Consider the following 26,646-nt stretch of genomic DNA (forward strand, 5'->3'; position numbering starts at 1 on the left):
ATCATCGTTAAAATTAATTAAATAACAAGGGGAAAAGGATCTTCTACAGTTTAAGAAAAATTCCCTCTTTAACAGAAAAAGAAATAATTATTACGGCGAAAAATCTGAGAATGTTAGGAAGGGAGAAAATTGAAGCATAACTGCAGCTTTGCTCTTATATAAATGAAGTACGTTCATATTGCAATGGTCCCGAACGAATTAGAGTATTGACATAAAATAAGAAATAGAAAAATAGTGCTTTCCTGCATTTATAAATTTTTTTTCATGAGGAGCAGCTCTTTAATGCTTTAATTAAGTTGATATCATTTTTATTTTGCTTTGCTTTTAATGTTGACGAGTGCCAAATCAGATGTGCTATAAATCAGAGATCAATAAAAAAAAAAATGGAGAAACAATCAATAGGAAACCCTAAACAAATATATTTCGTCTTCAAGTGGTGAAATCGAAATGAATCGCACAAAAGAAAAGAAAATAGCGTTTTCTCAAACAATATCGTCAAATGAAGAGAAAAAATATTGCTTTAACTGTAAATGCTACGACAGTGAATGGAAATCTAAAGGTCGAAGGAATTTAAAGTATGCCTTATTAAAAGGGACAAAACATTTTTTGAACTAATAGGCATGGAGTCCTTAAACAAATTTTACTCTTCATGATTTTAGTGAAATAGCCAATTTTTATCTGATATCAATATTTTTTGTTAAAATTTTGGCAGATGCAACACAGCATACCACTTAAGATGGCAGAAGCAGGAGAAAAGCAAAAGCATTTTGAACTTACGTAGTTTAAGAAAGGAATTTTTTGGCAGAGCATTTTATTTCTGTGGGAAAACAATAGCCCAGACAACTCAGAAGTTAAAGTTACCATGAAGCCAGAATTCGAGAGATTAGGGAATTATTTTTAGAATGTACATGAATTATAATTATTATATATATATGTATATATATATATTATATAATTATTTTATATATATAAATTTTTAAAACAAATATTTATGTTTTTAAGAGTCATTTGTTTATATGGAATCTGAGAAGGTAAGAGTAAAATAAATATGAGGATTTTAAAATAAGCTGCCAACTCTAATGTCAAAGTCATCATCCCTTTCTAGTATAAAGTTAAGAAGAAGTCACATCTGCCAAAGCCGAATTTTATGTATATAAAATAACAGTAATAAATCGGCTACATAAAATCTTACAAAATATTCAAACACTTTAAAAAGGAAATAAGCGAATCTAAAGATTTAAAAAGGAATAACAATTGGGAATAAGAGATATTTTTACTTTAAACGTCCATTACAAAATAATTCTTTTTGGGGGAAAAAATTAAATTTCGGGGAATTTAACAACTGTTTTTGGCGTTTTGTTTAAATAAACCTATTGAAATATTTGATCGTCATGAATTATAAAAGATATTATTAATCACATTATAAAATATATTATTTCATTATTTATTGTGAATTCTACTAAACTAACACTAAAATAGAGATAAGTGCTCACCTCATTGGAAGTTCAATCACAGTATGGTATTTAATGGGCAAATTCTCTTCTCCTCCTCCAACATCGATGAACTTTTGTTGTTCGCTCGGGAGATTCGACGTGAGAGCCCTCGACCGAGCCTCTTCCAGTGACAGCAGCTTCGTGGGGGTTGAAATGGCCAGAGATTTCGGTCTTGTCTTCTTGGGAGTTTCGACTGTATAGAAGAAAAAAAATATATATTATCACCACTGTTTTGTTATTGCATTTCTTTAATTTTTATCATAAATGTGAAATATAAATAAGTTAAGTAACAAAGTAAGATCATTCTTGTGAAATTAAATTGCTCTTTTTATATGCAATGGCGCAAACTAAAGTATTACTTTCAGAACAAAACACAATTCAATTTATGATTGTTGCTGTTTCAGGGTTCCCAATTTTAAAGAAGAAAAAATCAAGGAATATAATTCTTCAAGGAATATAGTTCAAAAATAGTCCTTGAATTTAGGAAAATTCAAAACTATATTTTAGATGTAAAAAAATGATAAGTCATATATATTTTTCACTTATCATTCAACTGTATCATTATTTCCTTCCTCACTCCTTCTAAAAGTTTAAGTGGAAAACACAACGGATGCTTTTTATGCTCTATATAATTTTTTTTAAAAAAGGGGGTTGAAAGAAACTGTTAGAATCGTATCAATATATTCCCCGAATCAATTTTTCTTTAATTATTTTATCAATGTTTTTAATTCTGAATCAATTTAAAATCTTCTCATGATTGCAGTTGTGTTCATTTATTGTTACCACAGTAAATATGTCATTTAATAATAAATAAATAATCAATTATGATATCAATCAACATTTCTTTACATTTCTAATGAAAAATAATAGAAGGAATAGAAATAAAAAGATTCCTAAGAAGTGATTTTTTTTTCATTACATTCCAAGAACAACATTATATAAAAATGTACAGTATAAAAACTTACATATATATTTTATTGAAATATGAACATTTTATGTAAACTGAATAAAGCAGTTTTGATTTAATCTTTCTTATTTTTTTATAATTATTTTGTAATATACGAGTTGCCGTTGGATACTATTCAAGTTCATACAGCACGGTTCAACTGCGCCGATGTAATTTAATTTTGGAAATGTGCTACGTTATTAATATTTAAATGAGTAAGAAGTACTTAAAAACACAACTCACATGATTTTTTGCACATGATTTTTTTTATTATTATGCTGATTTCATTTAGCATTTGCTGGTTCTGGGATGCGTCTTCATTCAGTACAATTCAGAGAATCACAGTTAAAAACTTTTTGCTACTCAGTCTATGATTTCTCAAAGCTGACATTTTTGGCGTAATTCATTTTTGTGCTCTTGACAAAAATTTTTACAACGCAACATTTCTGTAACTAACTCCAGTTTTAGAGCTTCCAGTTTTAAAGAATTGAAATTCAGAAAAACCGCACGGTTAAATTTATTATATAATTGCAATATCATATAAATTTATACCCCATTTATTTATAAAAAAAGAAATTTTACAACCAAATATTTAACAAACAGATAGATAATAGAAAGTACAGAAATTAACAACTAATTATTATGAGACAGAAACAATACCTTCACTTATTTTTGGACTAGGAAACACGGGCATTTTTTCACTGAATATGATATCCGTATATCGAATAAGGTACTCCGTCAGCACGGCTTGTACTCCCACAACATGCAATGCTCCTACACCACCATTTTCTATGTCCCTAGACCTACCGATAGAAATAGAGTATGAAAATTGTATCTTTATGTAAAAAATAAAATCGTATTGAAATACTTTAGGAAACATTTTGAAACTGAACACTACCTACTTTGATATCAATAGCAAAACTTACCCAGGGAAATCCATGTTAGCAAAAGTAAAATTCATAAGTGCGTAATTTAAAAGATAAAAAGAAATCTAAAATAATTAGAAATGTAACATAAAATTACTCATCTAAATAAGAAGAATGCATTTGATAAAAAAAAAAATGTTTACGCATGTAAATCCGATATGCAATAACTATAGTTCCAATTTTTAGTGAGATAGTGTTCATTGATATTTAGTAAGAAATTCACTGAAAAATCTTTTAAATTCAGTACAGAGAGACTCAATTTGTGAGCAAAAACTGTGGTAATTTATTCCTGAACTATGGAAACAAAGAAAATAAATAACACATTTCAGTATTTAGAAATGGACAACATTAATAAGCATTTCAAGAATCAACAAGAATTTATGATTTTCGAATTCATTTTCGAAAAATGAACATTAATACGTATAATCTGTCATCCAAAATACAGCTGTTGCATCGTATTGCAGAGCAAATTTCTCATAATACGATGCACATTTTGGGAAAATGAAGTATTAATTTATTTTAAAATTTGCTTTGCATAAGCAATTGTTTTTTAAATGCTATATAACGTTTTTATTTCGAGGATGTTACCGTATATTTAAATCAATTTAAGTCTCTGCCATTTAATTAGTCATATAAAACATGTTATTAACCCTTAGAATTGAGGATTCAGGAAACTTTCAATTTGCAAAGAGAGGGTGAATTCCATCTGAAATACAATATATTTTGCTCTGCGTTGCCAAATACCTTTTAAAAAAATCTTTGATTTTCACTGAGGACAAGTTACTTTAATTATCAGTCAAGTAGAAACAAAAATATAAATTATGACCAAAATAAAAATTTTGGCCATATTAAAAATTCCAAAATTGGCACACAAAAAAAGAAGAAGAAGAAGGTGCGACTCAAAAGAAATGTCTCTTCACTCTCTCTCTCGAAAATCGAAATGCAAATCAAAATATGTAACATCTTATTTATTAGGAAATAAAATCAAACATTAAACTATTCATATGTAAAACTGATGAAAACACTTTTGGATAGTTGTCTCCTTTAAAATATGATTACATAATACATTTATCTTGTTTCTTAGAAAATTCATAATTCTGGTTTTTTTTCTACACATATTTACATTTTTTAAAATTAAAATATCAATAACCACTTGCATGCATAAATGTTTCTAAAATAACTTTTGCCAGACAAAAACAAAAGATAATATTTTATTTTTTGTATTTCCTAGGAATTTTAAGCAAGCTCTCTGTATTTACAACAATTTATTATAATATATTTTTAAATTAATGATAGCCAGTTTTTTTAAAATCTAAATTAAAAATTAAATTTAAAAAAATGGCTATCACTAATTTAAAAATATTGTATGTCATAGGTTAAATAATCAATAATACTACAAATATATATTAATATTATCAATTCCACATATTTGTTATTGCTTTTCAAAACTATAGAAATCTTGTTGTAGTTACAGACAAAACAAATCAAACTTTTAAAAAAAATTGCTCATAAATAAAGTACATAAATCAATGGCACAAATCTATCTAGCAATAGAAAATGTTTGATTTGACTTAGAAATTTTTACTCAGGTTCTGTTCATAATTAAAATTGAATTGATTGAGGTAAATGTTACCTGTTCATTTATTATTTTAAAATGGGAGTGTATTAATTATGTTTAACAGCTGCAACTTAAGACTACCTTACCTTAGAAGATTGGGTGCCCAAACAATTGCAACATTTTTAGGAGTCATTCCAGTCTGAAATCCATGAGCCGCTACTTTGCTTAAATGTCTCATCAAATATTCTAACGATCTGTAGTGAGGAGGGGGCAACTGTTGAACGACATCTCGAAGCTTCAACAAGCGCAAGTCTTCATCAGCTTGCACGGCATTCTGAAATAAAAATCGTTCGGTTATGTGAGAAAAAATATGAAAAGAACGTATAAGGCAAGAAAAAGAAATGAATCTTACCACAAATTTGTCATATAAATGGAATGTCAACAAAGGATTTGGCAATTCGCGAAAATACATTTTTAATAGAGAAGCAACACAATGAATGTCCTGTAAAATGGCCTCGTCCATAAGATTGGGTACCCTGTCTTCATCAAATGCAAGTCTGGAAAATAATGTTTTGTTTACCATATTATATAAATAATAAGAAAAGTGTGAACTAAGAATTTAAAATAAGAATTGAACTGACAGATGAAATTTGTCTTCCACATATTTAATATTTATTAAATTTATGATTCAGTAATAACTTTTAGCGTGAATCTACTACCTGGATATATTTAAATTACCCCATACATAAAATACTTTCACTCGAAATTATACTAAAATTAAAGGAAACATCTTATATAAGTGTTGCACTTGTTCTTTTACCTGAGTTTCTGAATATTGGAAGTCACTCCTGATAATCTATATATTCCATCTACAATACCATGCTGCTCTATAAACTCTGTACAACATTTTAAAACAAGGGGAACTGTAAAAGGAGAAAATAATAAGTTTAAAATATAAAAGTTACTAAATAAATAAAATCATGAAAATATAATTAATAACCTCTTTCGAAAATCCTCTTAGCTCAAAATTTATTATTTTACCTGAAATAGAGTTTAATAAATTAATACCAGATCTCATTTACAATACAGGCTTTCTAATAATAAGCTCAAAAATTCAATATAGTTCTTATTGCTAAAGCCTCATTAGAAAATTTATGTTAAGTTTTGAATCGACCAGAGCTTTAAATATTCAAAACGAGGTCGAGTTAAGGAATGTTTTTAATGTTTATTAGACGGACATTCAGTTGCCACAAAATCGACATCATTTTAAAATTTTATATCTTGCAACGACTGAATGAAAAGTTTAAAATATTTTACATTTGTATAATAAATATTAATTAATAATACCATTATTTTTTGCAAGCTGTCAAAATATTTTATCAAAAGTATATATATATATATGAATGAATGTTTAGTAAAAATACTGTACCTTTAGTAATAAACTGTATATGCTTGCTAAACTGAAAATTTTGAAAAAGGTATTCGATCTTAATGAAAGATTTAGCGATTTTCTCTTCCGGTTACGCTACACAGTTTAAGAAGATTTGAGTACCGCTAACCATGAATTTGAATACAAAAATTGCAATCAATATAAATAGCCTTTTAGCATTAATGTCAACAATTGAGCAGAAAATGTGAACATCAAAGTAAATGAAGTAAAAAAAATAGTGGAAAGAGGATACAAAAGAATCCACACTATATTTCTAATTATATGATTTATTTAGGTGGTAAAATTTTCATCTTCTGTTATATATAATATCGCCAAATAAAACATTTATTCAAATGCTTTAAATCATAAAATTGTAACTGAAATCATTTATAAATCATTATTATCAAATAATGATGGATACCACGTAGTTTTCAGATGAAATCAAATACAGAAGCAAACCATCCCTAAAAATTTCAAGACGTTCTGGAGAGTGATTACTACCAAGTAAATAAAAAAATATATTAATGTTATAAATCTTTTTATAAGGCAAGTTATTTAATGTTTAAATTAACTTAAAGTCATAATTAAATCATAATTTTTCTTCTCATTTTATTTACAATACAATGAGATTTTGTGTGAAAATTCAGTTTGGGAATTTCGACGAATGAGTTTGCTATGAATTCCATCTAAGCTTTCCTTTGAAGATCAAACGTTTGTTCGGTCTTGGGACTTCATAGAACTAATAATTTAATTCTAAATAGCAGTCTACAATTATTATGTTATATTTTAAATATAATTTTAATGTACATAACAAAAAATTCGCTTTAAAATTAGCGATATAATAACCTTACAGAAATCAATAGAAAATAAATGTGATTTAAAATTCGGAATTCACTAATCTAAAAAAAAAAAAAAAAAACAATATTTCGCATTTACTCACGTGAAATATTTAACAATTGTATTCTTAATATTAAAGGCTATGAAATCTAATTTTTGAATATAATGTAAAATGATTTAGCATCATGTTTGATTATCTTTTCTTTTTGTCAAGAAAATATTTGCCAAATTTCTGGAAGGACTGGAATTTTTTTTCCTAAAGATTGCATAATACTTCTGAAAATGTAATACTATAAAAATGAATTTAAAAACTGCTGCTCTTCAAACTTACTTCAAGATTTATTAAAAGAGAAATAATAAAAGATTTACTTACTATCTCTACCAGTATTCATCAGATGTTCCCCTAGATCACATCCAAACACCCTTTCTTTCAAAATTCCACTCTGCTTCAACTTTCTCCTTGAGGGCCGAGAAAGAAGAAAAGACCTGAAGAAGGCTATTAGTTTGCCATGTTTTCGTAAAACTGAAAAAAAATATGTATTGTTATCTATACTTATAATAAAGCTCAATGTGTGTGTGTGTGTATGTGTTGGCGCTCTACAGGCCAGACCATTCAACCTACAGCTACCAAATTTGGCACGTGTATACCTTAGAGGCCGGGGATGTGCACCTGGGGGTTATTTTTTCGAATTTTTAATTAGAATTTTATTTATTTAAAAATTAAGCGACATTTTGGTGTGTATATGCTATAACTTCCGAAAATATTACCGCACAAAAAAGATTTTTACATGAAGTTAAAGATCAAAAATTTATCTTTTAAATGATACCAATGTTTTAACCTTAAAATTAAATTTCTATTTTTAATGAATTTTTAAATAAAAATTTTAACTATATTTTTCAACAATTTTTTTTCGTACAAAAAAAAATAAAAAAATAAGCTGCATGAGCACGTTTTGCATTCATGGGAAAAATTTAGCTTTTGTCAAAGTGTTGCCATCACATTGATTAAAGTTTCAACTAAAAAAAAATTAAATCTTTATGGAAATGAAATCTGCAAAAATATAATTTTCGGCACGTGTCTGTAGAAAATGAAACAAATATGAAATATTGTTTTTTTTCTAAAAAATAAATTCAAGAAAAATTATTTTATGATCTTTTACACTCTCTATATTATTAATCCAATAAATCGGTTTTATTTTAAGGTAAGCTTTGTTTAATATGAACAGGGTATCCATTCAAATCAGGGCCACACAGCTAATTTGTAAACCTTTAGTAAGACACAGATCTGCTTTATGTAACTTGATTCAATAAATGCTCTAATAAATAACGAATTTTTGATTTTACATAAAGCTTCTGCTGGGGAAATCATGATTAACAAAATGTTCTTGAAACACTAATATTTTAAATAAAAAGATTTAATTTCCAATCAACTAAATCAATCACTTAAACTGACTGATTTATGAACATTTCAATATCACTATTCAATAAAAAAAAAAAAGGATAATTTTAGATTTTCCATCGATCGTTTCAAAGAAAATACGCCAATCAGAGCGCAGGTTTCTCAAGATTAATTGGCCTAAGATTATGAAAATGTTGAGTTTTTCTAAATTTTTAACATTCAAAACTTTATAAATAAGTCTTAGTTGATCGTTGAAAATAGAAACATTCATTCATTTATTTAAAATTTGGTGTGTCCAGAATATTTCTCAGAATATGAACCTTACCGCATTAAATTTAGACTTCATAATTTTTGAAATATATTTATAGGCCGGAACAAAATATTATTATTGATTTCATTTCCATCCTTTTGAAAGCAAAATTAAAAACTGAATTTTATGCTGAATCTGAGAAATTTTTGTTGAATTATTCTTTGAGATATTAAATAAATTATGAAAAATATTTTGTAGTTCACATAAGACTTAAATAGCGAACGATTCTGTTTGCAATACTCATATTCAATAATAATAATAAATAAATAACAATAAATATGATAAATAAGATAAAACGCTTGGTTTTATTAAAAAATATCTTTATATTAATTGCAATTTCATCATTTCCACTTTAAATTAAAGTTGTTATATATATTTTGCTAAATGACAACAAATTAGCAAAATATATATAGTAAATTGAACGAAACGATCTAAACAACAGTATAAATTTGGTATGACTATCAAAATTTGAAGATTAAAAATGTTTTGTTAGAGAATCTATTAAGAGACCAGTTACTTAAAATATTTAATTGAAAATTGTAGCTTGCGGTAATACTGGCGAACCGGCTGGTCGCCAAAGGCGGCTAGTTACAAATAAAATAAGCTTATTCTAAAAATATTAATTTACTTTTCGAAAAACGGGAAAAAATAATTCTGAAATATAAGAAATTTCTATTTGCGGAACTTATACATGAAAGAATAATGCAGCTGTAAGAATATTAGATTACAAAATATAAATTTTTCTCTACAAATAATGTCATTTAAAACAGAATGCAACGACCAAATTGGTCTCATTTTCAAATACACAGAACTATCACAGAACAAACACAGGGTTTTGAAATAATACAACTTGAAACATATAGGTTAACTCTTCAGCCTTAAGAAGAGATGTGAAAATACATGTCAGATTTTCATTTTCATGCTTTCATTTTTCCGAATCAGCCACCAGATGGCAGTTCACAAACTCATTCTCATGATGATCAGTAAAAGGAAAGAAAGAGGTTTATTTTCTACATCGTCTTTTTCAAAATGGCTGTAAACAACACAAGTCCTTCTGAATTTTAGGATATGCAATATTCCCATCGCTTATTTCAGAATGGGGAGCATTTTAAAAAAATACAGAAAAGAGAAGTTGGGTCGTAATAGCATTATGTGTTGATTTCAAAATTTCGTGCATTTTGGTTGTTTGGAAAATAGAATGCTTCCTAGGAAGTAGTGATAGAAACTGTTTACTTGCATTGTTTATAGATATTAACAATTTTTTTCTATTGCGAATGTTACGTTATTATAGGAATTTACACCGATTACGTCTTAAGCTGATGGCACTGTGTTACCGCAACAAATGAACCTCTGCAGCAATTACTTGTTCCAATGTTTCTTAGAAAAATTGAAATACTATAGTTGGCTATAACTTAATGAAATAAGAATAAATAAACCAAGCTGGGAAAATTGAAAATAATTCTTTTTATATTATAAAATAATCATTGGGAGTTTGAGATAATATCTTGAAACATATACATCAAACTCTTCAACGCTAAGAAAATATGCAAATAAAATTATGTATATAAATGTAATTAAAAATATGTATATAAATTTCATATACGAGGAAGATATTCAGAAGCATATCTTCTTAACATGTATTTTTTTTGTAGCACATAAAAATTTTAGGTTTTTATTTCCAATATCACATAATTTTTCAAAATTAAAATATTTTTTGATATAATGTGATTTAAAGCAGTGAGACCTTATAATTATCCTATACTCTACAATATACTTTCTTTAATCTAAGCTTACAAAATTAAAATTTCAATCATAGCAATGATTATTTTTTGTTACAAATTTGAAAATAATAATTTGGAAAGTATAGATTCCAAATTTAAATAAAAAGTTTTATGGTTAAAATAGATAACACCTATTTTAACCATAAAATAGATGTATCTTTGTATATATTCTTCAATCTATGTATACATATTTATATAAATGCACAAATAATTGACTTCAATTTAACTAACCTGGCTTTGTGGGAGCTTTAGGAATTTTGAAAGATTGTGGTACTTTATCACCAATTATTTCTACACACTCACAAGGAAAGAACCCTACCTATAAAATTAAAAGAAACATTAGTTACACATTATATTTTCTAATTTCCTCCAAAAACGAAAATGTATTCTCACACATTATAAGAATATACTAGATTGCAATTCAGAGATAAAATTTAATATTTCGTGAATAAAGCAAGATATAAAAAATTATAATTGCATAATTCATTTATCTCACGCCTTCTCTCATTCTCCCTTTCTTTCGTATTGATATAAATGATTGGTGCGACTGGCATAACTAATTCAGTTCAGTTATAAAACATCAATAATTCAGTTTAGTGATTTCAGTAACTTATTCCATTTACTTTTTCAAGTTACTTAAAATTTGCTCAAATAATATGTATCTTTGAAGAGTGGTAGCAAAATATGTCCTTACCGTTCTCGAATGCTTTTAAGTAAAGATATCACGACTAACTTATGATCTCATGAGGCCTTGCCGATGGAATTTGTGGCTGATAAGTCATTAGATAAGTAAACGTGTTCTTGCTTCTTCTGGGGGTATAATAATGGTTAAGAATCGTGTTACCCCTTTCCCGCAGGTGGGACGTACCCCAAGTGAGAAAGTTAGCACATCATCTTCAGTCCTCTTGTTGCTGATGTTGCAGAGACTGCTATTTCATAGAACTCCGAGGGCTTAAGCATGGTAGGGGTAAATATCTTTTGATAACTGTTTATAATATATGGTCTTAACAGATCATGCCTATATATTTGTAATCAAAGGTTATTAATTAGTATTCATCAAAGTCTTCTAAATGTATCCTTCGCCATATTTTGAGCTGAAATCCCGCGTAACTTTGATATTTTCCGACATTCACTTCGGAAGCTATTGTTTGAAGTATGTGTCCAAATATCGTCTAAAAATTCATGTAAGAAGTCATCTAAAAATTCAGAAATAACCATTGAATATCATGCTACTTTTTCAGGCTTCAGTAACTTTTAACATGTTTTTTATATACAATTGCATAGGAATTCATACATTACATAAATTTATAGTAATTTAAACATAGTAAAAACTTTCGAATAAGTGCATTGAAAATACGCACAGTATTTTTATTCAGTGTTGATGATAATTCAAATGTCAGATAGATCTTAGTAGTCGTTTTCCCTAGAAATTATATTGTAAAATAAAAAAATAAAAATCGTATGGCTTAGTAAACGTATGGAATTTTTGAGCTATTATATCCACATATGCATTAACAGAAATACCTGACGATATTATTTCAAAGAACATTTTCATCAAAGAGATGAGTTAAAAGTTAAAATTCATCTAAAAACAGATTTCTAATTTTGCATAATGTTTATAACATTCTACGTTTATAATATTCTATTGTATTTGATAAAGTAAAAGGTATTAAATAAAGAAAAATGCAAAAAATAAAACTAGGTTGAAACGAAGTGGATGAATTCAGATCAGAAAATAAAAACATTAAAAATCAAGTTTTACTCTCATATCGCACTTTCTGAAAGAAAAGTAAGAACTCCTTACTTGGAAACCTTTCTTGCCTCTCCACCACGAAGATTCCTTAGGAGGTGGCATATCTATCACAGAAATTATATCTCCTACCTGCAATAAATTATCAATCACATCAGAATTTTAAGTACAGCATATTCATCAATAAAATGTTGGCAATTAAATCATGAACTAAAAGAGTAGTGGGGAAGTAAGTTTGAGAGGGTGGTGTCAGCTCAGGTGTCGCCCTCGTCATCTGACTGCGGTTCAAAATTAAAAGGTCCGTTCCGAAATAGCTCTGGTGTTGCTTTAAAACGGGATGTAAATATAACTAAACTAAATATGAATCCTTTCTGAAAGAATGATGCGGCATTTTATTCAAGAGCGGACTCTTTGTAGCCATTAAAAAAAAAAGGAACAAAAGGAACTATTTTCCCTTTTGCAAATAAATTTACAGAAGTTATAGTTTTCATTTCATTTTATTTTTACATACATATGTATATATATTTTTACACACACACACACATATATATATATACATTTTTTTAAAAAAAATGTCGGTTTATTTTATCACTGAAGTGAGGCTTAAGCTTTGTGCCTTTAAGTTTCTTAGATTATATTTGTATAGGCAATAATTATAAAAATCTATTAAAAAAAACTGGTTTGCTCTGAAATCCTTCTAGTAATCTTTAAATAGCTTTTTTTAAATTGATTAAAAAATTTTTGACTTTCATTTCTTTAAATTAAAATGATTTAAAAATTTTTATATTGTTTTAAATATGGTTTATGGCAAACAACAGCGATAAATATAGAAAAAATACCCTATATTCACTCAGCATCATTTAATACATCATTGTAGAATATATTTTAAGAAAAAGAATTGGTAATCACAATAGAAAAACAATTTATTTATTTTCATCAGCAAAACAGTGTACATGTTTTGAATAAATTTAATTCAGTGCATTGGCAACAACATTTATTAGATGTATCAAATTTATTCTCGTAATAAAAGGGTTTCCCATATGAAATATGGACAAGTTCAAAGAAAAAATATATTTATTGGAAATCAAAAGAAATTACCATGGGCGTTGTAACACAGGTCCCATTGTTTAGGTAGCAAGCCTTTGCCTTTTCTGTAGAAAGATGGTGGTTGATTCTTAAGGAAGTCTTCGACAGCTTCTTTCACTTCGTCGTCAGAATGTTCCCCCGTAATGCTCTCTTAACTGGTTCAAAGATGTGATAAGTCATAGGATGACAAATCCTGATAGAGTTTTTTAAAGGTCGTAAGGGTTTCTAGGGAGACGTGTGGACGGGTATTGCCATGGAGTACGATCGTTTGTTGTGGGAGAAGGCCTGGCCGTTTGCTTTAGATTGCTTTCCGTAGTTTCGTCCGAGTGTTGCAGTATTCTGCTGAACTGATAGAGCTCCCTTGGAGCAGGAAATAAATCAAGAGTGGTCTACGGCTATCGAATAATTAGAAACCGTAATACCGCGCGTAGTTCTGTTCTGGACGCATCCATTTATAGCATGATTTCACTTTCGATCAATTTTCTCTGCCACGAACAGATTTTACTGTTGAATGCCTTAATGCATTGCACCCTACCGCTCTTTTTTATCTCTGTTCAGTGGCGCTGCTATAGCTGCAGTCATTCTGACACAATCGCAAATGTCCACTTTTCATTTGGGGAAACCTCATATTTTAGGGGACAAAATTGGTTTAGGTATTTCAAAGCAATATTCAGCATTTAAATATCATTTCATATATACATTGTAAATAAATGTCTTATTTGTTTTTACAGGCAAATATAGTATTTTAAATCCTTTTAATATTCTAAATGAAAAAAAAAATGTTACAAGGAATTATGGGAGTTTATTTTATGGCCATATTTAATGATATATTTTGTTCCAAATAAATTTTAGAATGTAGAATAAATTCTGTAAGTGTTGAATGAGCTATAATCGTCCAGCCTGAATGTCTAATAATCTAATTGTTATACACATTTTTTTTAAATTTTTATATATTAGCATTTTATTTGATTTTGTGAATGAAGATTGCAATAATGATTTTTATATGATGTCTATTTAATGCTACTTTTAGATTCAACTAAGTCTATAACAGAATATATTCAGTAAATGATAAATGAACCGTCGTACTTACTTCGAGCGAGATTTCATCATTTGCCTGGGAGGCATATCTTTTAATCACATAAGCAGCCGCAACAGCTGGAGTATTGATCGCTGCCTCGTCGGTCACAATAAGTCGGTTACCTCTGTTGTCCAACTGAAGAGATTTAATGCAACCATTACTCTGTGATATGTAATTGAGACTAAATGATTTGATGCCGATGTGACAGCTTTATCAGAGATAATGCAGAAATTCGATTAAGTTAAGACTAATGTTTATAATTGACTTTAGGATATAAGTGTATTTGTACATGATTCGTCTATTACCTCTAGTCTGCAAATGATGAGATTTAAAAAATTTATTCATTGAAATTTATTAAAAATCACATTTTATTTTAAAAATGGTACTGAGATGTTTATGAAGAATGGTATTACGAATAATATGAAATAATTTTTAGGAAATCAAGAATTACAAAAAAATTTGGCACAAAATGATTATTACAAATATGAAAGAAAGAAAGAAAAAAAAAATGCAAGAAAAACTTCAGATCCTTTTAAGATTTTTTTTTTAATTTAGGAAAAAGTTAAATAATTTTGATTAAATTCAAATATTTCGAAACAGCTATTGAATAAAATAAAATATCCAAATTATTTAAATGGGAAAACTTAAAGAGTAATTTTAACTGTTTCTTACCTCCAGCCAATTCAAAACCGGCCCGCAATTGATTAAACTCCCAGCCAGCTGGGAGAATCTTTCCAGATACTGAGTCAACATTGTCCGAACTGCATCCTGAAACAATATCAAATTATTGTAGCAATGTATTTTATGCTCTTCATAAATTTAAACATTTATGATAAAAAAATCTGCGAATTAAAAGTAAATAGTTTTATAAGTAATTGTGAACATTAAAATCTACTAACTATATATTTTTTAAACATTGAAAATATTTCGAAACTGTGAATTGAATTACAAAATCCTAGCAATGTTTTTGAAAATAAATTTGATGAGTAATCATTTAAACATTGTGTGCCGGCGTCCTTGCAGAGAGGTAGTGCGTCATCCCTGTGACAGGTAACTGTCAGCGGGCTAGTGAATCGCCATAAGTAATAATATACTAAGAATCGCCATTAAGTAACAACAACAACATTGTGCATGAGAATAGCAGACTATGCAATCAAATCAGTATTAATAATTTCTTGATCGCAAACTTTTTAATATGATAACAATGCACCCTTAAATAATCCAAATAAAAGATTTGTTCTTTCCAATATATATATAGAAAAAGCTGAGAGTGGAGTTCTTAATTCTGGATGAAAATTTTAATGAAATTAATCATTGATTTTGATTTAGTGATGGTATGAGTTTTAGTATTGTGATCTCAGAAAATCAAAATCAAAGACTTAATAAAGAATGGAATTAGGACTTAATTTATATACTGAATAGCAGCATCAAAAAGTTTTTACAAGTACGAATATTTGACCAATGGCCCTCCTCCCCCCAAATAAACTGCAAACTGTGAAAAAGGTTTTATTTATATCGGTTTCGGAAATTCCCATTTATAATGTATTAGGATATTACTATAATAACAGTAAAAAAAAAAAAAGAAGATTTTCCTGGTTCTGAGTATCCGTAAGCAAACTATAAAATAAGGTACAATACAGAAAAAAAGTATCCCAATTTAAAAAAAAAAAATAGTATAAAATTTTGTATATTACTTAGAGCAATTCAGAAAACAAACCAATTTCTACAAGCGGAAAACAAGCATGACTGTTCTTTGCGGTTTATATAAATAATTTCCATTTGTCAATATATATATATATATATATATATATATATATATATATATATATATATATATATATATATATATAGGATTGCAAATTTCAAGTTATTATGTGAAAACAGTTTTATTTTTTCAGTCATTAACTAGTTTGAAACAATCATTTTCAATTTTTCTAGCTGACAAACAAAATTTTTGAGATGAAATAACAATTTTTGAGATGAAATAACAGCTATGATGTCATAGTTCTGCTTTCAAAGAAGAATACGTAATAATAAAGCAATACTCGTAAAAGCAGATCAAACTTTTAAAAAAGCATCTGCTTTCAAAGAGGCATACATAATAATAATGCGATACAAAAAGCAAGTAAAAAAATATACGCGATTAAAAGATGATGATGAAAATCGCCATTTACGTTTTGTTCATTTCCTACGCGATTTCAAGCTTCAATATTCATTGCCTACGCGATTTCGAGCTTCAAATGTCCCTAACCAAAACAACATCATGTCCTCACACGATAAAAAAAACGGTTAAGAAGAAAAGAAGATTATTTAATTGACATTAAATAATTTTATTTGTAGAAAAGCAGATTGCTTTGAAATTAAATCAACTAAATAAACAAATCAACTAAATAAAATGCTGATAATTGTTATTTATTCTGATTGAAGTAAAATATTGAAATTGTTATTTTAATTATAAAAGATAAAATCATTTCCTTCATATTGGCTTCACCTTTACTTTTCATTTTATATATAAATCAAAATCCTTCGCAAAATTCATTGCAAAAGAAAGAGGAGAATTAAATTATTTCAACATTTCTATATGAATGACCAAATAATCAAAAGAGAAACCTTCCCTTTTTATTCCTCCTACAACATAAGAATTGTTTTCCGCAAGTAAAAAAAAGTGCTCTATATCCACTAAGTAATTACGCTTGAAATGCTATTCAATGAATCACAAGATGAATTTTTGACCTTCTCCAAGGCTGTGGTATCCTACTCAAAACTTTCCACCCCCAATCTTTTGATCTGTTTATGTTAGTTTTATCGGGTGTGTGCAATTTGAAAATTGAAACCTGTCCACCCATCTCTTGGTCATTTCTCTAATAAATTACCGGTGCACACGTGAAGGGACAGTAGGAAAAAGGCGAGGTAGAAGAAGATTCTATAGATTCGATCCTGTCACACCCAGAACTTTATAACTGCGATTTCTGTTACACCCACGGTTGAAACTTATCTCGAATAAGAAAAAAAGTGCAGCATCTGTAAAGATTCGAATTACTTATATAACAAGATTTTTAGAAAGAAAAGTAGACACCCTAGCGGTCTTCAACCTTTTAAGGATTCAGATCGAACTGTCCATTGCAGTATTAATCGCGATATCTTCCTATAAATTTGAAATAGTTGCGAAAAAATTATTTTTTTCTGTCATTTAACTAAATGTTTAAAACCTCCAGACAATCTTAATTGGTTATTATTTATAAATTACATCTTATAAAAATAATTTGTTAAAATCGAGGGGGGGGGCGACGTTTTTCCCTCGACTTTTCCGCATACTTACAGCAAATGGCGTTTCATCATATATTGAAGAAAATTGATTTTGAATTATATATGTATTTATAAAAACACGTCTCGCTTTTCATGAATTGCATTCAAAGTTTGTAACATATTTAAGTGAGTCAGATGGTAAGTATCATTTGTTTAGCTCATAGCCATTTTAAATATTTTTAGGCTATAGAGAAATAGAAGGTCTCCGTTTTGACGTATTTCATAGAAAATTTAATATAAATTTATGATTTTGATCAAAAGATTGATAATATTTACTTTTAAAAATTCATCGTCTAACTTTGTGATTTGGAGTTAGTTCATTAGCAAATGAACGAATAAAATATAAAATTGCGTTTTCCGATCTAGTGGTAGATTTAGCCATTTTACGACTCTAGGTAATGTTTATTATGAAGTCTCTTGTTTTAATGAGCATGTCAAACAATGTTTTAGTTTAATTTTATTAAATAGTAATTTCGTGAAAATATATGGTTTATTACAACTCATGACTGCTCGATTAGTTAGTTGACTAATTTAATTTTTTTTAAATTAGTAACTTAACTTTTTAAATTAGTAACTGAAAATATATGGTTTTATTTATTATTACTCATCCGGTATCCACGTTTATCACAATTATATTTAAACAGATGCTTGCAGCTTATATTTATTACAGAAACTGAATGAACGTAATGAAACAAATTGAAACCTTACTTTTATTATCAGACATTATCCTAATATTTTATAATCAGTTATTTTTTTAGATTTATTTATTTAAGAATGACGTTAATAATATAATTTCGTTGGCCTGCCTGTAGCTCTCTCTCAATTCAGCAATTCTAGGCAGTTATCTAATCTACCTAATCAGAAATCCGCCCCTGTTTCTCAAGTAAATCGATCTAAAACGTGGATATGCAACGAAACTTTATAATTATGTTATTTTTTGACAAATATAATATTTTCATTTCGTGAAAGAAATTATTGTACTATACACTCTTCGCAAAATGACATTAAAAAGTAGGAAGGATATTTATAGGATTTTTACAATGAAACATTTCCTATAAATCTAACAAAAAATTTTTATTTTGCCTTATCGCATAGATTTATGACTTCACTAGAAGAAAAAATATAGGATAGCTGATCTAAAATCTACGGGAGCTATACAAATAAAGTTAAGAACAGAATTAAATAAGCAACAGGCATCTTTTTTTCTATTCCCAAAGAATATTTTTTTTTCTTTAAATCCACCAAATAGACACATATTTGTCTTATCTTCAAGTGAAGCTATTATTCAACTGATATTCGCTGTCCAATATACATCAACTAACTGCATCAGCTACAACTAAATAATATGCACAATACTTTTACAGACATAATTGATTGTCAGAATAATATTGCATTTCACTTTTTTATCTTTCTCGTATATAAAATAAGCAAAAAAAAAAAAAAAAAAAATATTGCCATCGTCAAAACAATTCCAAATCTCGAGTTTGAATTTGTGAAGATTGCAATACTTTCCTCTTTGCAGTCATCAAAAACTTCTGTCGGGCCGGGATAGACTGGTTGATAGGGCGTTGGATTCGCGTCCCTTGTTTCGAACCCCGCCGACCGAAGACTCTCCGCGTGTGTGGTGGCTGGCGCACGTATAAATATGTCATGGTCACAAAGTGATCCATGTCGAGAGTAATACCTCTGGGGATACTGGATCAGGGGTGATCGTTCTCTGATTCTCTGATTAAAGTCTAAATTACGATCTGTGAATGAAATGCATGAATGAAGTCCGCCCCGTATAAAGAGTTGTGTCGTGTGTGTAGTTAAGTCGTACTCTTGGCCTTAGATGGCGCTACTGAAAAAAGCAAGAAACGCACCGTTGGCTTAAAATCACTGACTATGACAAGTGCCATTAGAAACAACAACAACAAAAATTCAGTCACAATGGTCATGTTCGAATCACAATGATTCATACCTTCCTAAATTAAAAAATGCGTTTTTTTTTTGAATTTTGTTTGCGCGTTGTATGTCTTAGAATGTAGTAACTTAAAAACACTTTGAATCAGATGTATGATATTTGGTACGTTGTTTTTACACGTATAACATTAAGCATAACATTGCTATCAAATTTTATACTTAATCCATTTACAGGAAATCTGTCTACCTCGGTGTTTGAGTGAAAGTGGGAGTGATAACGACATAGTGTGAAATAGATAAAATTTAACACACAGATTTAGCTTCTAAAACGTAGATGTGCATCAAAATTTGAACCAAATAATTCAAGGAATGGACCGTCTGGAATATTTCTTAAACATGTAAAAGCGATTATTAAAAACGTTTCCAAATATAATTGTAACAATTTTTGAATTGAATGGCAAAGGCCATTTTGAGCAACTTTTACACAAAATATATGAATAAGATGAATACATTTGAAACATCGAAAGGGAGAGAAAAATTAATTGCTTCATTTTAAACAGTGCATTGAAAATATTTTACTACATTAAGCTCAAAAAAAGAAGAAAAAATTAACATAGGTTAGATAGTAATGTTCCTCTAGCATATCCATAGAAACATATTCTTTTAAATGCTTTTTAATTCTTATTGATGCTCAATATCTCATTAAACTAAATTATTTTAGAGCAATAGAGTATGATATTTTATTTTATTCTACCAGAATTAAAACGAAACTTCAATATTATATTCAAATGAATTAATTTTACCTGGAAAATATTCCATTGATTAATTTCAAAAATGTGAGTAAATGACAACAAACCTCTACAAAATATTCCATTTCACACTAAGAAAAATAGAATAGAAAGTGTGTTTGCTACAGTTTCAATCCTGCCAAAATTGAAACTAATTATTAAAAAGCCTTCAGAATAAATATAAACACGTTATAAAGATAATTCCGTTCTTTTTGCTTTTAATAAATGGAATTTTTTTTCTTCTATTTGAATCACAATATGAATAATGAAATAATCTGATAGAATGAATTCCCTACGGACAATTACTCTCAAGCAATTTGAACTCTTTGCCAACTTTCCAGAAATGCACATGTACATTTGTGAACATCAAAAGATAATAGAACTAACCCACTGCAATTCTGGTGATATTTATAGCTCAAGAACATTTGCATTTGGCAAATAACATAACCATTTAGGGTATATTTAATCTTGGAATGAGCACAACGTTACGTTACAGACAAATTGTTTCATATCCTAAGGGATATCAAATTTAATAGAGTAAATGTGACTGGCATTTTTTATAATTTATTTCGGTATTCTGCCCCAAGCTGTTTAAATATTGCTGTTAAGACTTTCGTTCATAAAGAAAAAAAATGATACAATAAGTTTTTTCGTTTATTTCAGTTGTCCATTTCAATGTCTTTTGTATATGAATAAAATAAATTGTTTTAATATAAACATTAATAACAAAAATGAAAAAAAAAAACAATTCTTTACCTATTGTCAGAATACATAAATTATTGTTTTACTTTTTACTAGTCGCTTTTGGCGACCAACTGTTTCGTCGGAGATATTGATTATATTTAATTTCAGTGAAATCGATATCCAATCAATTAATCGAGATTAGATAAGTGTAAATGTACATTATTCCTTCAAATTATCTGATATTAAAACCATATTATTTATAAATGTTTGGTTCTTCCATCTTCTGAATTTCGTGGAACAGTAATTGCATCTTTTTATTTATCTTGTAAACTTTACAGATATTAAACAGAATCCATCTTTCCTGGCTTTTGTTGATGGAAGAAGATCATGCTATAAAAAATGTTATGAAACATCAAAAATGGTTTAAATTTCAGGGCAATAATGTAATATATTGTTAAAAATTAAACAAAATTAAAATGATTAAAAATTGCTAAAATTCAGCAAAAATTTCCATGACAAATTTATATCATTAAAAAGACATTTTTTTTTTTTTTTTTAGTTTTAAAAAAGCACAAAATTTATTTTTGGGAAATAATGTCTTTAGAAGTCATCGTGGGAAAACGTCAAGATTAAACTTAATATTTAATCGATTAAAATTATAATTATGATTTTAAAAAAAACGCTCCGATATGCACATTCCCGACCTCCAAAGTATATATATATGTACCAAATTTGATAGTTGTAAGTTAAATGATCTGGCCTGTAGAGCGCCAATACACACACATATTCCTCTTTATTATTAGTAGAGATAATAACAAGATTTCCACTATTTCATTTGTTAAAAGGCCAAAAGATGAATGTTTTATCTATAATACTTTATATAGTGAGAAGTATTAAAATAAGTATAAACAAAATATATCGCCTCTTAGCAGGTAGTATTATCTACCTCAAATTTTCAAACACGTTCTCATTTCAAACAAACTTACAACTCCTTTTTTTAATACTAGATGTAAAAAAAAAGTCTGTGCTGGTCCTTTATTTTTGAGAAAATACAGGAGGGGGGGTCCCACTTCTTTTTAAATCTGGAAAATTCTGATAGTAGTAATGTTTGAACATAACATTTTCTTTTTAAAAGCATACGATATTTCTAGTACTGTATATGCTGTATTAGCAATATTATTCAGATGGTAATTTTTTTTATAAATAATTATAAAAATAATTTTGCACATTAATAGAATAACGTTTATTTCAAAAAAGAGTTTTCCATTAAATTATCTTTTTGAAATGAATGAATGATTTTTTAAAAAAAAGCTTCTGCCATAAAAAAAGCTACTGCTCTAAGGAATTTTCAAGAATGGCAGTTTGTAAAAAATCTGTAATTGTAGCAGAATATTTTTCATGGCGGTAAATACTCTTCAGTTAATGTTTTTCATTATTAATATAAAATGAACTCTGATCATATTTTTCTACTTAAAAAGACAAAGGCTTCTTTAAAAATATCTTATTTTTATAACACAATGAAAAATATATCTGATTATTTTAGAGGTGAACAATAATACTTTATATTAAAAGTGAGCTGAAATTAAAAACAAGGTTATTTAAAGATTGCATTTCTATTTAAACGAATGTCACTTATAATTGTATGATTGTAAATAAATTAATTTAAATTATTTACTTTTTTTAGTTCATCAATTATATGACAGAAAAGTATGAATGTATAAAATGAAAGATTTAACTTACGGAAAGTACTTAAAAGCCATAAAAATGCATATTCAACGCACTTAAAGCACGCCGATATACGATATAGAACATTTCATTTTTAGCTGCCATATTCCACCATAATTCTCACAAATCCACATATTCCATTTTTATAGGGCAAATAAATTACCATCCTTTATAAAAGCATTTTATGGAACTGTTTTATATTATTTATATTCTAAAGCGACTAATTTCATTTTTCTTGACAAACTCTATAAAACAAAATTACTGCGCAATTCCTAGCATCTACGAGAAAACTGTTGATACATTTGTATTCTAACAGGAGGAGATCCTTTTATTAACGTTTTCTGTAGTTTCTGTGTTGGCGTCCCGGTGTTGAAACCACAGAAGTGTAGGCCGAAACAGTTTATCATAACCTGTTTTTGTCACATAGGTTAACTTGGGGGAAAAAAACAATAAAACAAGGTATATAATTACTGTTAGAATGAATAAGCTTGTAAGAAATTGAATAAAAACAATGGGAAATAAACGCAACTTCACAAAAAAAATTGACCAACAGTGAACAATAAAACAAAAACAAAAAATGTAGGAGAGTCTGGAATGTCTTATATTTAATATGATTGGATTTCATGATTATTAATTAAACTAAGAATTAATAAGTTAATAAAAACTAATGCAATAAAAATGAAATTTTCATCTCAACTTTGCTTATTATACATTCTCAAAAATTAATAAAATCAATAACTAAAACTAAATAAATAAAAATGAATAAAACTCATATAAATTATTTCAACTGATGTGATAAAATGCATTTTTATACATCGAACACATTTTTAAACAAGAAATACATCAAACTATATGTAATTTCTAATAAGTGATTTTATATATTGTAACCAGCACTGTTAGTTAATAAAATTTATAAATTTAAAAAAAAGGGAAAGAAAAGGACCAATCACTTATTTACAACCATTGGATCGATTTCATTAATTGTTTTATATAAAAATTTTCTAGATATGCCAAAAATTTCTAGAAATCGATAAAACATCATTTCCTTTTATATTTTCTATGGAGAAAACAAGCAATAGTGCTCCCTGGCTATAACCACTGCAATAATTTCGAAAAATGTTCTTTCATTTGAAAACGTTTTTCGTATTTCATCAATGATTGCCTGCACCCAAAAGTTTTCCATTTTCAAAAATAAATAAATAAATTTTATAGATTCTTAAAATATTTAATTTTACATTAATGAATATTATTTGTAAAAATCTGTTTATTTGTCACCTGAGTTTGTCCGCTCCTTCATATATACAACAAACTTTAATAAAAATATTTATATCGATTAATGGGGCATCTGTGTACATATTAAATAAAAATAAGAAAAATTTACACTTTTTTTGCTGTCTCTTAATTTGAGACATTAACACATATATATCTTAAATCTACAATGATTGTACAGCATTGTTTAATATAATATCAGTCTTACTAAGAAAATAGAACATGAATATATATAGCAGTCTTCTTATGTAAACATTCAAAATCGTTCAACAAAAATCGTGATACGTAAGATTTAGCATAGCATGACAGAATTAAAATGATAATATTAAACATTTCATGCACTTTGCAAAAGTATACAATAAAAGATTAAAAATTACACATTTTATTTGCAATTTTTAAATGCATCAGTAGAGAATCATAGCTGTATTCGCAAATTTCATTTGAAAGTAGCAAAATTAGTTCATCGAAAACCCATACGGAATATTAATATATCAAATATTATCATACAGAGGATTTTACAAAATCAGGCATTGCCAATTTAAACTTTTGAATAAGGAATTTAATTAAAACTCTGATTAGATTCTAAATTTTATTTCAGATATTTATTGTCACAATCATCTATATAAGAATGAAAATGACATCGGATATAATTAGATATTTTCGTGATTTTTATTTTTTAAATTATTTCCTATTTAAGCTTTAAAATAACTGTAAATGTAAAAACTCTTAATCTGATGTACGATCCAGACACTTCCATCAGTATAAGCGATCTAAAATCTATTCGCAAACATTTGAAGAAACTATTACTAATTTGGTCATACGCTTGCACCAAACTTTGTTTAATAAAATTTATCTATCCTAGTCATGATTATTATAGATGTACTTTTCAATACTTAGGTGTTATTTCTTTAATTGTCAAAACTCAGGCCATGCTATGAGTAAAGCGATACGATACGGTTAATATTAAAAAAAGTAATCGTCTTTATATAACATATACTAGAAAACTCTTACCAACTTGATCATATGTCTGCACCAAAATTTATCCAATAAATAAATCCTAATTATAAAGAAACTACGCTTAAACTAAATAAAAGCTATGATATGATCTCATTAATAATCATCCATCTTATAAGTACACTGACTTGATCGGGTGAGTTCCCAAACGAACTAATCACCTTCCTATCAGAAAAACTGCAACATGGATATCCTTTCTTTTTGCGACTGACTCATCAGGGATAGCGATCGGGTAGTGTCCCTGGATCCCCAAAGAGCAATTTGCAACATGGGCTGACTTTTTGGGAAGGCAAGTTCTTTCAACTCTCTCCACCCCCGTAAGTCCCAGTTTAAAATGCAGTTAACGTCAAATGACTCAGTCGCAGATGGTACCCCGAAAACTTAGCATACGTTAAATTTTCTGTGTGAAGAGCAATTGAGCTGAAACTGAAGTGCTTATAGCCTGAAGCATGCATGCGGAAGGACAACACCTCCCCCGTTATCAAAGGAGCGCATTCATTTTTAGAAGCTCCATGCATGAAATGGTGTGAATGAATCGATGGAAGCGTCAAACCACCGTTAACCACTTACTATTCATCATTCAATACAAAGACATGGGCTAAATTTGAAAATAATTTTAGTGATATTAACCTTTTAATGTGCAAAGTATGCAAAAGGGAAATTTTCTCGAGAGGAGAAAAATTATCCAATTAATAAAGGAAATTGATTTCATTAACGCAAGAATTCACAATAATGCATACTTTTCAAAATTCTCTCTCTCTCTCTCTCTTATATATATATAATCATTGTTATTTTTTCAATCCCTATCTGATTACACAATGCTATAACATTATTAAAGATTTTTAAAAAAGAAAGATTTTAGCGAATGGAAAATCATTTTAATTTCCATTTCACATACCCTTTGTATCAATTTTTTTTCTGAATTTTTATTGAGTATGAAACTAAGATTTTTATTGGGCATTCATTTGTTTCAGTGTATTTTTAAAGCTATACCAGTAGCTTCTCTCTATAAGTCTTCAGAATATGCAAGGAAAACTGGATGAGTTATTTTTTCTTGCTTAATTAAATAGGTTTTCCTCATGTGTAACAGCTATTTCATTTTAAAATCTTATTTCAATAAAATAATAGCCATCTTATTGGCACAATTATTATTTCCAAATTAAATAGCATTACTGAATTCTTAAATTTTCAATTTCATAAATATACTACATTTAAAACTACATAAATTTCATAAATATACTACATTTTTATTATCTGATTACAAGAAAATTTCTATCCAATTTTGTGTTACATGGTATACAGTTTTATTCTGAAATAAAATTCCGAAGAAAGAAATCTTCTATTACATTACCAATTATTTCATGC

At 28.0% G+C, this 26,646-nt stretch overlaps 1 protein-coding gene across 7 annotated transcripts in view; it reads right to left on the reverse strand.

The window, feature by feature from the left end:
* LOC129956526 (uncharacterized) overlaps positions 1 to 26,646 on the reverse strand; it is a 232,153-nt gene that overhangs the window by 10,544 nt on the left and 194,963 nt on the right. For 6 of the 7 annotated variants that reach the window (XM_056068458.1, XM_056068452.1, XM_056068472.1 and 3 more), the window contains 10 exons: positions 15,266 to 15,361; positions 14,606 to 14,728; positions 12,484 to 12,561; positions 10,911 to 10,998; positions 7,563 to 7,712; positions 5,744 to 5,846; positions 5,336 to 5,480; positions 5,070 to 5,257; positions 3,100 to 3,242; positions 1,494 to 1,686 (listed from right to left, as the gene is read on the reverse strand). In XM_056068458.1, coding sequence (XP_055924433.1) covers positions 1,494 to 1,686; positions 3,100 to 3,242; positions 5,070 to 5,257; positions 5,336 to 5,480; positions 5,744 to 5,846; positions 7,563 to 7,712; positions 10,911 to 10,998; positions 12,484 to 12,561; positions 14,606 to 14,728; positions 15,266 to 15,361 — 1,307 coding nt within the window. Of the gene's footprint in view, positions 1 to 1,493; positions 1,687 to 3,099; positions 3,243 to 5,069; positions 5,258 to 5,335; positions 5,481 to 5,743; positions 5,847 to 7,562; positions 7,713 to 10,910; positions 10,999 to 12,483; positions 12,562 to 14,605; positions 14,729 to 15,265; positions 15,362 to 23,013; positions 23,101 to 26,646 lie in introns of those variants that run through there. The other variant, XM_056068485.1, reaches the window with a different exon arrangement.

Source organism: Argiope bruennichi, chromosome 2 (assembly GCF_947563725.1).
Source record: "Argiope bruennichi chromosome 2, qqArgBrue1.1, whole genome shotgun sequence".
NCBI lineage: Eukaryota > Metazoa > Arthropoda > Arachnida > Araneae > Araneidae > Argiope > Argiope bruennichi.